General features: G+C 42.7%; 1 protein-coding gene across 5 annotated transcripts in view; it reads left to right on the top strand.

Annotated features, from left to right (window-relative positions):
* SEMA5B (semaphorin 5B) overlaps positions 1 to 15,510 on the top strand; it is a 266,971-nt gene that overhangs the window by 236,306 nt on the left and 15,155 nt on the right. For 4 of the 5 annotated variants that reach the window (XM_036386655.2, XM_036386657.2, XM_036386654.2 and 1 more), the window contains 6 exons: positions 1,084 to 1,309; positions 1,949 to 2,167; positions 4,028 to 4,198; positions 5,098 to 5,247; positions 6,152 to 6,196; positions 9,320 to 9,525. In XM_036386655.2, the coding sequence (XP_036242548.1) occupies positions 1,084 to 1,309; positions 1,949 to 2,167; positions 4,028 to 4,198; positions 5,098 to 5,247; positions 6,152 to 6,196; positions 9,320 to 9,525 (1,017 nt within the window). Of the gene's footprint in view, positions 1 to 1,083; positions 1,310 to 1,948; positions 2,168 to 2,639; positions 4,199 to 5,097; positions 5,248 to 6,151; positions 6,197 to 9,319; positions 9,526 to 15,510 lie in introns of those variants that run through there. The other variant, XM_036386659.2, reaches the window with a different exon arrangement.

The following is a 15,510-nucleotide window of genomic DNA, read 5'->3' as shown; positions in this document are numbered from 1 at the left end:
AGGGGTGGCAGATTTAGGGACAAACTTGTATACAATGCTTTTCCTTAGGCCTCTGTAGGCTGATATCAAGTCCTTTACCTGAAAGCTCTAGACATGTTCTTTTCTTCTGTCCCACTCCCAGGGATGATCCTGCTGAGTCAAGGAGGCCACACAAACATCAAAAATGAGTTGCACTGTCACACTTGAGTAAACTACAGGTCCAACAGCCCGTTTGCTCTCTTTACTTTCCCATTGCTGTTCCGACAGCTGTTTCATGCAGCCATTTTAGTTGGTTGTGTGGGGCTTCATTTTGGTGTAAGCAAGTTTGATCTGGAACTTCCTGTTTCTTACCAAGATATTTGGCATTTACAGTAGAATCATGAAGTCCTGAAGCATTACATTTCTTCCCCTCTACCAGAAGAGGGTTGTTTATTTAGTTAATTTAAATCAAGAACACAAATGTTTCTCGCTGGAATTCTTCCCATTAGTGATGAGAATTGTAAAACCCTCGAATCTCCCCATTCCCAGCCAGCCAGAATGCTGTCTGTGCTCAATGGCTGCTCTAGACCAAGGATGGCAAATGGTTCATAACCTTCACTAGAGAGTTTGAAAAGCCAACCAAACAAAAATAGCTGTAAAATATCTACTCTAAACCCTACTATTAAAAATAAAATTATAAACTTTCAAGGAATAGACCTTACTGACATTTTGTCCTCTTGAGGCTTCTCTAGGCTGACCCGAGAAGAGCATCTCAGGGTCAGAGCAGAAAGCTTGTTTGCTGTTATTATTATCTCTTGCCTGAATTATTCTCCTGCTGATAATGAACCAGGCTGTTGAAGCCCCACAGGACTTTGAGTCAGCAAAGAAACACAAACCTGAGGGAGACATAAAAATAGCAAGCACAGTTTACCCTTGAGGTCCACCTATGTAGCACACTGCCTCCATAATCACCACATTTTGTTCCTGTGAGGTCAGATAAGGTGGATGGGGATTGTTTGAGATCCAGAGAGTACCCCCGTTATTTTCTGAAGTGTAAATAAGCCTCTGCCAGTTAGGCTGCTGCTGTTTAATAAGTAAGGAAGGAGTGGTTTTCCTTCTTGGCAGGAATACAAGACCTGCAACCCAGAGAGCTGCCCAGAGGTGCGCAGGAACACCCCCTGGACCCCGTGGATGCCTGTCAACATCACCCAGAACGGGGCCCGCCAGGAGCAGCGCTTCCGCTACACGTGCCGGGCCCAGCTGTCCGACCCCCACGAGCTGCAGTTCGGGAGGAAGAAAACCGAGAGTCGCTTCTGCCCCAACGATGGCTCCGCAGTGTGTGACACTGACTGTACGTCCTGCCAGCTCACAGGGACCGTGGGCAGGCCTGGGTGGGGTGGTGGAAGGAGAATGCTCTTGGAACAACAAGCCCCTGACTGTGGCTGTAGTAGTGTCCACATGTACGACTGGTGTCACTGCAGAGTGGCAGGGATGGGGAGTGCCCCATGACACGGATATACAGACATGAGCTCTGTGCTTATGGCAGTGTATAGATTTGTTCTTGCTCCTGCTAGGCTGCCCCAAAGACAACAGGCGAGTAATGAGGGTGTAAAGAAGAGAAGAGCTGTTCTCAGGACAGCGTGTCTTTTCTTTCTCCCCTTGCACACTGTCACTCAGGTTGTTCCCTGCAGGACTGCTGTGATGCAAGGCAGCATCTTGAGGGCACAGCCTGGATTGCCACAATTTGCTGCCCAGGGAGGTGATTTATCAAGGTTACCAGCAGACTCAGCTTGTATGTGTACAAATTTCTTTTTCTGTCTAGTTTAGCTGTAGCTCTGGGGAAAAAAAACCCTCTTGCCAAGGGCTTTCAACAGAAACTATTCTGCAGGGCACATAGATCCTGATTTTATTCATGAGCTGAGCCCCTTTTTAAAAGCTCAATAAATGATTAATTTGTGATCTTATGGTATCTTGTTTGTTTTCCTTGAAGCTCTTGTTGATGACCTCCTCAAGACTGGTAAGACCTCTGCACGGATTATCAATGGGGGCTGGTCCTTTTGGGGGGCCTGGTCTTCCTGCTCCAGGGATTGTGAGCTGGGCTTTAGAATCAGGAAGAGAACATGCACAAACCCTGAACCTAAAAATGGTGGCTTGCCCTGTGTGGGGTCAGCGATGGAGTACCAAGACTGCAATCCTCACCCCTGCCCAGGTAACCATGATCACCTTCCTGCATGAAATTCAGAGGTGTTTTCCGAAATCTTAGTGGTAGAGCAACAACAACAACCACAAAATCAGTATTTCTACGCTGCCTTCTTTTTTTCTTTTATTTTTAATTTGGGGGACTTTTCCTTATGTTTTTTAAAGTTATTGTAATGACCCACATATGTTATCTTTAGTGCTGACTTAGGTTTCACCTTGGCTCAGAGGGTAACACAGCCACATCCTCTAGAGGAAGTGGTATGGTGGCTTGTAGCAATCCTTTGCTTCAGGAAGGTTTGATGCTCCATCCAGTGGAGGGCATCATGGTGCATCTGCTCCATGATGAGAAGGCAGACTTAATAAATGTGGCTTAATACTGTATAGAGATGCTTGATGTGGTGGTTCTTCTTGTGAACACTTATTTCTTCCCCCTCTCCTGCTTACGTATTGTTCTTGCGATGGGCATCTACTCTTGACATCAGTTACCATTTCCTGCACAGCCAGCAGGGAGTATTCTTGCCTGGTTTCCTGGTTTTCGAGTTTGTCCTCATGTTTATGTTGCACTCCTGGTCCAGAATAGTAGTAATAGACCATTGACAACTGTATTCTCTCTCACTTATCCTTCTCCTTGCTCTGTAATAACTGTCTAAAGTAAATTTAAGTGATCTTACACAAATTACCTTGCCTCTTTGCAGTTCCAGCAATTATCTACCTCTGGCAATATAGTTTGAGGCCTACACTTGAAAATGCTCTATTATAGTCGTACTATTATGATTCTAAAATTCAATACAAAGATAAAATTCAAATGCAGATATGATCAGAATGTGCAGCAAGAGTATAACAGGAGTGCCAAATATTGCACTCTATGGCCTATAAAAAGGAAATAACTCTAGCACTATAAAGGCAGCTATTAGTACTATTTTGGAAGCTCTCAGTGGCTTTTTCACTAATGTCTGTGCCCCTTTTCTGTGCTGTTTTCTCCCCTCAGACACTCTGATGTTTTACAATCTGTTCTGAGTGCATGATTACTATTTATCCGTGTCTCCCTCCTTCCCTGCCTCACTCAATGTGTATACACAAATCCTGGGTTTATTTTGCTCTAAGTCATCAGGTTATTATCTTCTGAATTAATGGCATGTGGACCTGCAAACCAGGCAGTTTAGTGGGTGGGGGGCAGGGGATTCAGGGATCTTAAGTACCTCCCTAGTTTTATAATTAAACTCTTATGGGGTTATGCTTAGATCATAGAGTGGTTTGGGTTGGAAGGGACCTTTTAAAGGTCACCTAGTTCAGTGCCCTTGCAATGAGCAGGGTCAATAAATAAAGCCTCTGAGTTGCTGTTTCCTGAAGGTTGGAACAAGAGGACTTGGGCCTCCCACAGAAAGGTGCCATATAAGCTCAACTTCTGTGCTACAGCGCTTTTTTCCCAAGTAAATCTGCTGTTGCTATGAAGTTTCAGGAGACAATATAGTAGTCGTTGTTGTAGTAATGGTAATAATAATAATAATAGTAATAATAATAATAGTAGTAGTAGCAGGAATGCTGTTTTATAAAAAGGAAAGGAAGAGACTGGAGTAGAATGTTTCAGTGAATGACTACAACAAAGAATAGTTTCTGGTTTTGGCACTTTATGATGCAGAGTCTTTTTCTGCATAGATTTCATTCTGCATCCACAGAGTGAAGTGGATTTGTACTTTCTCTTCATGTGAAGTTCTTTTTGTCAGGCCCAAATGTCCTGGGGTGCAGGAAACTGCTAGCTAGTGTGGGCAGGGTGGATGCGCAAGGTGAGACACTGGGGATCTCCAGCTTTGTCACAGTGAGAGGAGTAACCAGTGGCCTCTGCCTGTCTGTGCTTTTCAATATCCTCCAGTGAAAGGCTCGTGGTCTTGCTGGACTCCCTGGTCTCACTGCTCAGCCACCTGTGGGGGTGGGCACTACCAGCGCACGCGGACCTGCACCAACCCAGCTCCGTCCAGCGGGGAGGACATCTGCATTGGGCTGCACACCGAGGAGGCCCTCTGCAACACGCACCCCTGCCAAGGTAGCTGCTCCTCATCCCTGCTCCAGCTGGCTTCCAGGCTGGTGGGAGGAAGGCACAGCTGCAAAATGTTTAAAAAACAGATCAGAAACACCACCAGTTACAAGTTTTTTGGTCATTTATTTGATGTCTGTTGAGCCAGAGGATAAGGAGACATCCCAGTATCAACTACAGTGAAACCCCTTCCTCTTTGTGTGCTCACTGGCCCTTGCTCTAGCATTCTGGTGCCGGTCAAGCAAAATTTTGCTAATGGTTGATGCCTTTCAAGTAATGGAAAAAGCAGGAGCATGGTTCTTCAATGTGGAAGTTGACCTGACAAACAAAAGGAGTCATGAGGCAGCAATCTGTACAATTGCTGAAGGACAGTCCTTCCTTTTTGTTTCACAGACAACAGATCAGCATGTGCTACAACTCAGAGGATAGGGTTTAGACTTGTGCTGGTTTTGAACTACCATTGTGTATTTCTGATCCAGTGCAGGCTGACTCCTGTCCTTAGGAACCTCAGCAAAACTCTGTGAGCGCTCTAATTTGTGCTGGCTGCTTGAGGTATCTTTGGGAGGCCATATCAAAGCTTGGAGGTCTTGGTGCAATGTTGCTCCACCCTGCTCCTTGTATGTCTTTGACCAGAGAGCTGATATAGGAGCTTTTAAGACAACTTTGTTCTGTGCAGTGCTCCACCAAGGGTTAGTTTAGTCCACATTAGGAGAACTACAACCTGACAAGTAGGGTGCGATGCTTGCACTGAGAAAATTAAATCCACTAAGGGCCCATGGAAAAGATGTGTGAGAGAGGCCCAGGCCAGGATCTGGGATCCTTCAGCAGGGGAGAAGTCTGCTATCTACAAAGCATCCTCTTCCCTCTTGGTGATGCTGTATGTGTGTTTTCCTGCCCCTGGATTGCAGGTGGCTGGTCAGAGTGGTCAGAGTGGAGCCTGTGCAATGAAGACGGCATCCAGTACCGCAGCCGCTACTGTGAGGTGCACAGCCCGGACTCTTCCCAGTGCGTCGGAAACAGCACTCAGTACCAGGAGTGCCTGTACAATGAAATTCCTGGTATGTACTGTGTCATCCAGGAGGGCAGGGTGGGCCAGTTCGGGAGAGCAGCTCATGCCTGGACTGTCAAACTAGGCTGAGATTTTCTCTATTAAAAACTGGGCTTGGATGCATCTAGAAAAACAAGGAAATAGATAAATGTTATAAATTCCCTTGTGGCAGGCATGGGATAAATGGCTTTCCCTTAAGCAGCTTAGCATTTCTTTTAAACAGAATTACCTTGATCCATAACGAATAACTAGTGTTGCTTCACCTGAATTGAAGCTTTTAAATTTGTACGGTTTGTCTTAGGCTGGGTTATAAAAATTGTCTCTGTTCTCAGTATGCATATGGGCAACAGAAGGCCGTTGATTTCAGGTATCCAAAAAGCATCCCAAAAGAGATAAGAATTACGGTGAGGCAGATGCAGAAAATTGGGGTATGAAGGTGGGAGATTAATCTAGGGTCTAACAGAGCAACACTGTTGATGGACAGATGGTCATCAGCATATTCCACCCTGTGCTTTCTGGAAATTGAATCTCTCAGGCAAATATCTGATATAGGTCTAGACTGAATAATGCCTTTCCACATGTTCTTTTTTTTGGATCACATTGCACTGACTTAAAAATCTGACATCTCTAGGCAATGGTATTCTTTTTCATGGTTTTTTCAGCTAACATCTTTTCCCTAAATTGAAGAAGCTAAAGAGTGATCAGGTAACGGAACTGGAATTATAAGATCTTCGGAGAGGTTTTGTTGCATGTGTTTCAAACCATGAGCATATAATTCAATCTAGAGAGACTCTCAGCTTGCTGCAGAACATATGAGCACCTTCTTGTGTCTGAAACACAAAGGGTTTAATTACTTGAAGAAATAAAGGGATGGCAAAATTATAACTTTCTCCAATCTTCTTTTCTTTGTTTAGTGATCCTGCCAGCCTCCAGCATCGATGAGAGCACGAACTGTGGAGGTAGGTTACCACTAACTATATATCTTATTTTTATCTTAACCTGACTTCTTTTCTCCCTGTGCAGTATCAACCAAACCATTAATCTATGCAGCTCATATCCCACTGATAGCCTTAATTCCACTGGAGTCTTGCTGTCTGAGTCAGACTGGAGGACTGTATCTCATGTCCACTTGTCAGGTCCAAGACTTTTGTTTATTTGGAAGTTTGGGTTGGCCACTGAGGGTCATTAATTACTAGAGAGCAATTGCTTATGTCTTTCTACCTCCAGGGTAAATGGTTCAGGTGGAAGAAAGGGTTATTCCCCATTCACCACTGTAAGCCTCCAGCTGTTTGGAGGCAGGTGTTTTTAAATAACCCATAAAGATTTCAGTGAACAGAGTCTCTTAAACAGATCCTTTACTGATATAGGATGAGATTAGAGGTTTATACTTAACCTCCAAGCACTTCCTTTCATTCAAGTTCTCATCTCTCACAGAAACTGTGTCTCCTTTCTACATGTAACATGGAAAGGTCCAGTCATTAGAGTCACTTTTCCACTGCCCTGGGAACCCCTATGATAAAAATGCAGACTGAAGAAAATGGCAGGTTCCTTTAATGTTTTAAAATGCTAGTTTCACACTAATGGCCATGCCAATTCCTGCTAGCGTCACATCCCTGCTTTACTGAAATCTAGATGATCTTCAGGCTGCCAAAATCTCTTCTCCCTGTAGAGATCATGGCAAAAACAGGCATGCCACCTGTGGCATGGAAATGTGGCTTCTCAGTTTGCAACTGAGGGCAATCAATGCAATTAAGATTTCAGCTCCTGCAATGTAACATCTGGCTTCCTGCATCACTCCTCCCACAGAGGGTGCAATGATTCTGCTTTGATTCCAGGACCCCTTGCTATAGCTTGCACTCTGCTGTTATGCACTGTACCCACATTTCCTTCTTTTTCCACCACCACTGTGTTTGCTGTTGCTATCTACATTTTTCCATAGCTAATATTATTTATTAATGTAGTGTTCTACAATATTTGGCAAAGAAGCCAATCAATAGAAATTCTGTTGATGCATCTCAGAAAATCTATATTTTTAAAGTGATGAACCAGAAAGCTTTCCCCTGGGGACTCACATGTGGCAAACAAAATAATATTATTTTTCCCCCCCCTAAGATACAGCCAAAACTCATTTGAAAAATCAGATGGGCGTTTCAAAGGTGAGAGAGAAATAGGAGAGAGCTTTATGTTGTGACTTGCAAATGTGGCAGTGAAATGAAACATTCACTGCAATATAAGCAAATCTGGGCAGGAGGAGAATGTGGCAGCATGTCATGTGGCTTTACTGAACACAGTTGCATATTCTATGTTTTAGGTCTCATGAGTGATGCAAAACAGGCAAAGGTTTTTAGAAAGGAAATTTATTTTTTAAAAAGTCTAGTGACATTCAGTAGGAAATTATAGTATTTCTGCTGGGTTTTTTTGGACCATCATCCAAAACAATAGAAAATGGTAATCTTGCAATGGAATTTTATAATGTGGTTTGAAAAATAAATCTAGCTCATCAGTTTAATAAATTCTGAATGGTCCCTACTGTAATTATGATTGAAGTGCATTACTTTGCTGTAGAATTCTACTGGTTTTGTTCTTTTTAAAATCAGAAGGATATTTTTAAACGAGAGATTAGACAAGAGCCATTGACTAATGGGAAGAATCTGCTATTTGAAAAACATATCACTTAAAATGTAAGATGGCACCAAAAAACTGCACACCGTGATCAGACTAAGAATGAGCCTCATTTAAAGCCAGTCTCTGAGCAGCCCCATTTCTCTGCACACAGTCAAGTCAACACAGCAGTCTGTCCAAATGAATTGGCTTTTTAAGTGTTAAGGGAAATTTACCGCTGCAGTAGCCACTGAGGCGATGTAACTGACCCAGGGATAGCTGCCCTGGGGCCAGCAGTCCGGGGGTCCCCTCGGGCTCTAGGGCCTCCGTCATTCCTGTTTGAAAGATGGCAGAGCAAAGGCAGAGGAAAGGCAGAAGCATTTGGAATCAAATAGCTGATTCCTTTCTGTATAGTCCCCCCTGCACATAGCAAGATACAACAGGGTCATAAAGTTTTGCCATCCCATAATGCCTCTGGTTGCTTTTATACCTTGGTGGCTCTAATGGTCGCTGCTGTTGGTTCTGTTATCAGAGATCTGGTGGTGGTGTGTTTTACTGTGAGGTGTGAGACTCAGTGAGGTGCCGGAGGAATGAGGAGTGCTGTTTGACTTTGCCTTCCCCCTCCAGTCAGAGCTGTGAGTTAGGTGCTTGCCAGTGTGTGGGATGCCCAGCTACAGCTCCTTCCAGAGCTCAGTGCTGGCCTTGAAGGGTGCTGTTGCAATCCCACATGGAGAGATCTCTGCAGGAGGCTTTTATAGTCCACACCTGCCTGCAACTGATTTCCTACCTCTGCAATTTGCTGAGAAAGCCAACAAAGAAGTGTTTTTCAAGCACTGTTCCCCTTTCTTTTGTCCACTTTATCTTTCCTGTTCTCCAGAGGACCTCTATTTCACTGTTAGCCCCATAAATACACCTCAGAGGTAACGCAGACCAACCAAGGCAATGCCATCCCATGAATAAGCAAGAGTACTGAGCACACTTGGATTACAAGGGGGAGGAATGTGTATCTCCCCCACCCCACACACAGTCCCATAGGCATTTTGGGCAGCCGACAAAAAGTGCTTTTCCCTCCCTTCCTTCCCCTTCAGAGAAACACTGAGCATTTTTATCCCCTTATTTCCATGACACGCACATGCTTTGGAATCCATTAATGTGCATTGTTTGTATGGCTCATTTCTTTAGCTGTCAGCTTAACATAATGTTTAGTTTCAATATCAATAGAGGGGAGAGAGGAGAGACAGGGAGGGAGCTTTGAGAAAACAATGCATGAACCTGTTAAACTGCACAAGGCAGAGCTGCAGTGGGGAGACCGATTTGCAGGGAGATTATGTCAGTTTATGTTAGAACGTAAGACTCTGGCTTCAACAGCTTATTAATGTTGATCCTGAGATGTCACTGCTCTGATTTGCACCTGTGGTCTTGTCAGGGGAGGGAAAAGGGCTGTTCTTTAAAAATAGCATCTCTTGTCATTTCCCTTGCAGGTTTTAGTCTCATCCATCTGATTGCCACTGGGGTCTCCTGTTTCTTCGGCTCCAGCCTGTTAACATTTGTGATTTACGTGTATTGCCAGCGCTGCCAGAGGCAGTCTCAGGAGTCCACTGTTATCCACCCAACCACTCCCAACCATCTCCATTACAAGGGCAACACAACCCCCAAGAATGAGAAGTACACCCCTATGGAGTTCAAGGTAGGGTACTTGAGGAGAAATACCACAAACAGCTTGATACTGCCTAAATAAATTCTGTATTCATATCATGTTTTGAACTGGGTAGGTCTGTGTTTCTGTGCCCAGCTGATGGCATTATACATGGGGTTGAAAGGGCATTTAGCTGTGCTGTCACAAAGGGGTTAAAAAGCCTCATTACTGCAGTGGGATTTTGTTCTGTTTCACAGTCCTGATGAATGCCAGTCTGGCAAGTACATAGCAAGATACTCCAGCCCATTCTGACTATTGAATGTATACAAATTGTCCTCTAAAAAAATCAGTAAGAGCTCAGTTCAGTGCATTGTTAGTGCATGGTAAGAGGAAATGGAGGGGAGGAAGAATAAAAATGGAAACTTCATTGCACAAATAGCTGGGAAAATGTGCATTGGTAGGATGAGATTTTGGAAATTCTTTGGTGACTGCCAAATTGGAGTGAATGAGAAAGCAGAGAGGGTTTTGCCCCCCTCTATCAGTACTGGACAGAAACTTACCCCAGGCAGCTGTGCAGAATTCAGTGACAGTAGCAGAGTGGGGAGCTGAAGCCTGTAGGAGATGAGTGCTGAAGTGGCATGTGTTATTGGCATGTTGGCTTGCTAAAGTGAGCATGGCCCATTATCAGAGCAGATAGGACCCAGGGTGCTGCAGACAATACCCTGAGACTGGACTTAAGCATCAGCCTCCTGGTGAAGCGTGGGATCAGAGCAGTGAGCGGTGGCAAGGGTGGAGGGGCTTCATGTTCCTCCTTCACAGGAGGAACAGCCTGCCTAGGGTCACTTGAACAGTGTGGAGCATGATTTGGGACAGGAACACAAGCCAGAAGGAAGCCCTGCAGCTGCTTGTTTCTTCGTACAGCTACGTGCTGTTGACATTTTGATTGGCTGCCTCTGCTGGTCTGGCCTGGCTTCTCACTGAGACCCAACAATAAGATCAGTGGTGGGACTGTTGCCACAGTCTAAACTCCCTGGGTGTTGAGGACTGTTTCTAAGTAGGAATTGGGAAATGCTGGGCACAGTACAGCTCCTGATACATAGCTATGATTTGCAGTGTGAATGCATATCAGAAATAAGAGCTTGCATCAAATAATTTGAGAAGGGTCAGTGTTGTTTTGCTGTTTTAAAGGAATACAGTTTGAGCTAGAAAATAACTGACCAGTGTGGTAATAAAAATGTGGTGAAATCCTTGCTGGGCATTGCAGCCTCTCAGAGGATACTGCTGCCTATAAATGCAGTCTCAAAAACACATTTGCTAGCAAGCTTAAGGCTACAGTTGCATACAGTTTAATAAGAGTCCAGCATCATAATGCAAGTCAGCATAGATTTGTGGAAAGTAAATCATGTCAAGAAAATTGGATTCCTTTTTTAAATTAAATAAATATTGATCTAGATAGGAGGGAAGCAGCAGACATATTGGGATTTTCAGAGACTTTTAACAAAGTTTCATGGGATGCATTATTCTACACACTCTGCATATACAGGTTCAGTAATAAATTATTAGGACAGGTAAAGAGCAGGGACTTGATCTTGGAAGCATCAAACTTCCAAGTAATCCTTTCAGTTATGGGAGCTGCTGTGGCAAAGTCAAGACCCAGATTAAAAAGGCTTGCAGAAATAAAGAAATGAGCAAGAGTATTCCCTTGTTTCTTATAAAGCAAACAATAAAGAAAAGACACAAATTTATTTTTGTGGCCAAAAGCAGGTAGTTAGAGGGCTGGATTTGTGTTAACATTTTCTTTATGATTTATACTGTGCTATCATGGGTTATCAGATGATGCTAAAATAGGCAGAATGGTTAAAATTTAGAAGGATGAGGTTGTTCACAGAACGATCTTGATCAATTGGGTAAATGGGTTATGAAATGCACTATGTCTATGTCAAGTGGTGCAGTGAAGTAGAAGTAATAACAAAGCTAAGCAAAGTTTAAAATAGCAGCAGATTAGTTAATGTGGTGTCAGGAGGGAGTTGACCTCTTTGATAGATCCATCTCTGAATATTTGATCTAGTGTATAGTAACAGTGAGCAGCTGTTAGAGTCTTCTTTCGAGGGACATAAAGAGCTTAGGCATTAGATCAAGGTTTGAAAAGTCTGGTTTATTTAAAGGGAGGCATTAGCTAACTGAGACTGTATGACTTACATTCGGGGAGAAGGGACTTGGACACAAGGAGAGATAGACCAGATGGGGCTTATTTACAGAATGTTAGGAAGTGAAAGAGTTCAAGTGCATAAATCTGCAGTCATTGGACAGACCAAAGCTAAATGTTTAGGAGCAAGGGGCTACTTGCTGAGAAAAACTCAAAGTCACACACTTCAGAGTGGTGAATGAGGCAAAGAGATTTACAGAAAGGGTAAAATCTATTTGTCAAGTGAAGCCTCCTTTTCTCCATTCCTGTTGAGTATTTCCTTCTGCTCACCTTCTCTATTGCCCCTCCTTTCTTAAGCTCTTGGCTGAAAATTTCTCATTTCATACTACAGATCTGCCACTCCTCAGTGTTCCCTTGAAGCATATAGCATTAATGAAGTAAAAGGAAAGGCTCTGTGTGCTCTGTGCTGTGTAATTACTTATGGAACTTGTTATTAGCCAAGTTTATATTTAGGAATAACTGACAGATTTTTTTTTAAGGGTTAGGAGGGAGATTTTTCATGCCTTCAAGGAGCATGTGTGGTTTTATTGTGATGCCGCAGATTTAACATTAAAATGATGGAGAAGCTAAAATTCACCTTCTTGATAAGGAGGGCTGGACTGAGCTTGGATGTGGGCCTATCTGAATTTAAAATGTGTACATGTGAAAGAAAGTGGAAGCACCTGAGATTCCAGATTCTAAACCCAAATAAGTTTCTCTTCAGCAGATACCAAAGAAACCACCCTCAACATTTTTTAATGAAAGCAAAAGAATAATTGTAGGTTTGTATATGTGTGTATCTGTGTGCAAGAGTTAATAAAGGATTAAGGAAATAGAGGGTGTGTAGACTACTTTTCAGTAACAAAAAATGATAATACACAGTGACATGATGGTAGCAGAAGGCTGGCCATATGCACAAATTTATTATTTTCCATTCTTAGATAATAATAAGCCTTCTGCAGCCATCTTTAGTTTGTTTTCATCTTGAAATATCTCTGCTCTACAACCAGCAGGTGAACACTGTAGAAAGTTTGGCAGTGTTACATTCAAATGTACAGCACTGAATGCAAACTCATAAATCAAGGTAAATTTTATATGAAGGCAGATTTTAATGAAGGAAGTGCTAGCTGATATGAGCCTTGTTGGCCATTCCAGCACAGCAGTGCAGTAATGCAGATCAGATGTAAATACCATACATAATGGGTGACCTATTGATCATGTAGCTGATGCTAACTTGCATAGGCAGTGTTTTGCAGAAGCATGTTTTATTTTTGTTGGCTCCTTTTCCCTTCCTGTTCTGCTTTCTCAAGAATGATGTGAGGTTTATTATTAGCTATTTTAGCCAGGATGTCTTGAAAGATTTCATGCATATGCATTTACCAGCAACACATTGATTTTGATTTGGTATTCACAAATCGTAGGGGAGAGACCTTTTGGGTCACCTAATAAGCAGTTCATGTTTCATTAATTGGTTGAAGTTCAAACAACACTCTGACAATATTGAAGACTGTGCAGAACAAAAGCATAATGAAATAAAAATTATCTGCTCTTCACGTTTTGGCATGACGGGTTACAGAACCACCTACAACCTTCCCAGTACTGCCACGCCAATTAAATAATAACTGACTATCAAAGCAGTGAGGAGATCTTCTATTTAACATCTTGCTTCAGCTGCTCCATGCCTTGTGTGAGTTACTTAGCACAGATGTGCTGATGGAAAGCCAGATGATCCTGCAGTAGAAGCAGGAGGATGTAGGGTCAAGATTGAGCCCTTGTGAATTAGGATCTCTTGGAACAGCCACACATGGAGAAAGGGTTTGGACTGAACTTCTTCCTATTGCTAAATCCTCTGCCAATAAAGAGAGCCAACATTTTATTCTACAAGGGATTTGGACAAAGGCGTCTGCATATTGGGCCAAATCCAAAATCCAATGGCCTTTGGATCTGGCCAGATGGGATCAGTGAGAAACATAAGTTGCAGGATGGTTTTGATGATGATTCTGCAGATTTTCTTTGCGATTGTGCTGGACAGACCTCCCTCTGTCCTTCCTTCCTTCCACACAGCTTTAGTAGTGAGTCACACAGTAAAACTCTCTGTACTGATGCCTCAAATAAGCTGAGGAAGCACCTGAGCATTGCATCTTCTCTGGCATCAGCACTGCTGCTGTAGGAACTAAGGGCCAAACACTGAAGCAAAACAGTCATTTATGTCAAGGATTAAATTTATTGTGGGAAAAGATGAAGTGAGATTGCAGGATATGGCAATGAAAGAGGGAAACTGAGTGTTTGATGTATTGCTTGATATCTGACTTTTCTAGGACATTAGAACAATACACATTAACTTTAGTAGAACTGTGAGTCCTGAACTTGCCTAAAATTATACAGCAAATATAGATGCAGTTACCAGAAAATGGGGGGAATAATCAGTAGATCACTTGGACTGTATAAATTAGAAGCTGCAACGAATATTTTCTAATGAACTGAGACCAATGCTGTTGGGAAACAAATGACAGAATGCAGAGCAGAACCCCTGCAAAGGACTCCGAGCCCTGTGATCCACAGTTCATTACTAATCCCAAATAATTCATGGCAATAAAATACTAACATGGAGAGCTGAGACACAGAAACCAATTCTGTCTTTGGAAGATGAATCCTTCTGAATAAAATAACACGCTGCGTGTTTGGGGTGGCTTTCAACCTTGCAAAAATTAGCAAAAAGATTAGTTCAGTTGGTTCGAGCATGGTGCTAATAATGCCAAGGTTATTCTGTGTGGGCCATTCTCCTGAGAGATGGACAGAATAATCCTTGTGGGTCCCTTCCTGTTCAGAATAGTCTGTGATTTTATTCTGTGAAAAAAAAAAAGTAGAGCTTAGGGTATAGGAAAGTGAATCTCTGTATGGATTTTAAATGTCTCTCTCTTGGTGATGGTCATTTTCATTGCTGCTGAAAATCACACCTTTTTTATAGAGAGGAAGCAGCCAGTAGTTTAAGTTAAAGCTATTTAAACTGCTGTCAAGTGCCCTAGAGGAACGTTTGTCAAAGTCAGCCTTGGTCTTTGAGGATGTTTGCTTCTCCATGGAAAATTTGGTGTTTCAGTGTCCTGCCACTTAATTTGATGTGTTGTTACTTCAACTAAAATTGGCTAACCCATTTATTTTTGGTGATCACAGCATATACATTGATAGCACTGTGATATAAGCTTTTTTCTTTTCCCAGTGACCCTTTCACTGCATTGTTCAAGCCCCAGGAAGTGGCTGTAAACTTCACATATAAAGCAGTAGTTGATGATACCCAGTGTTCTCAAGAAGTTATCAACAGTGTCCCTGAAGTATTTGCTTTAGCTGCATGGTGTTAGCTGATGTAATCAGCTGGGGGGAAAAAGCCATATATATATGTATAGATATAATAAATCAGATTGAAATATAAATTCTGTTCCCAGTGAATTGCATGTTTAACAAAGGCCATTTCCCTTGAACAAAGTGGCATTTAAGAACATTAAGTGCTTGAATGGTAGAGTACATATTTTTAGTACTTACCATGAGTATAGTATTATTTGAAATAGAATAGTAGGGGCAGGGGGTTGAATTGGCAAAGAAGCATTGTGCCCTTTCTTGTATGATCCTGCAGTTGCAAATATCACTTCAGGGGACTCTTGATTTGCATAATGCCTACTATGAAGGGAAAGCAAGAGAGCTTACTGATGGGGAAAAAAGGATTAAGTGGTGCGTCTCAGTCAAAATCTATTAGTGTCTTTTCTCCCTTTATATCATTGGCTCGAGTCAAATTGAGCAGTCAAGCATGCCTGGAGGTGTGGCTGTCCTGGGATGGTTGTGCCCAGGGAGGGATGTGC

This window comes from Molothrus ater, chromosome 7, assembly GCF_012460135.2.
Source record: "Molothrus ater isolate BHLD 08-10-18 breed brown headed cowbird chromosome 7, BPBGC_Mater_1.1, whole genome shotgun sequence".
NCBI classification, from domain to species: Eukaryota; Metazoa; Chordata; class Aves; order Passeriformes; family Icteridae; genus Molothrus; species Molothrus ater.
Note: the sequence above shows the minus strand (reverse complement) of the source record. Positions and strands in the feature narration are given on the sequence as shown.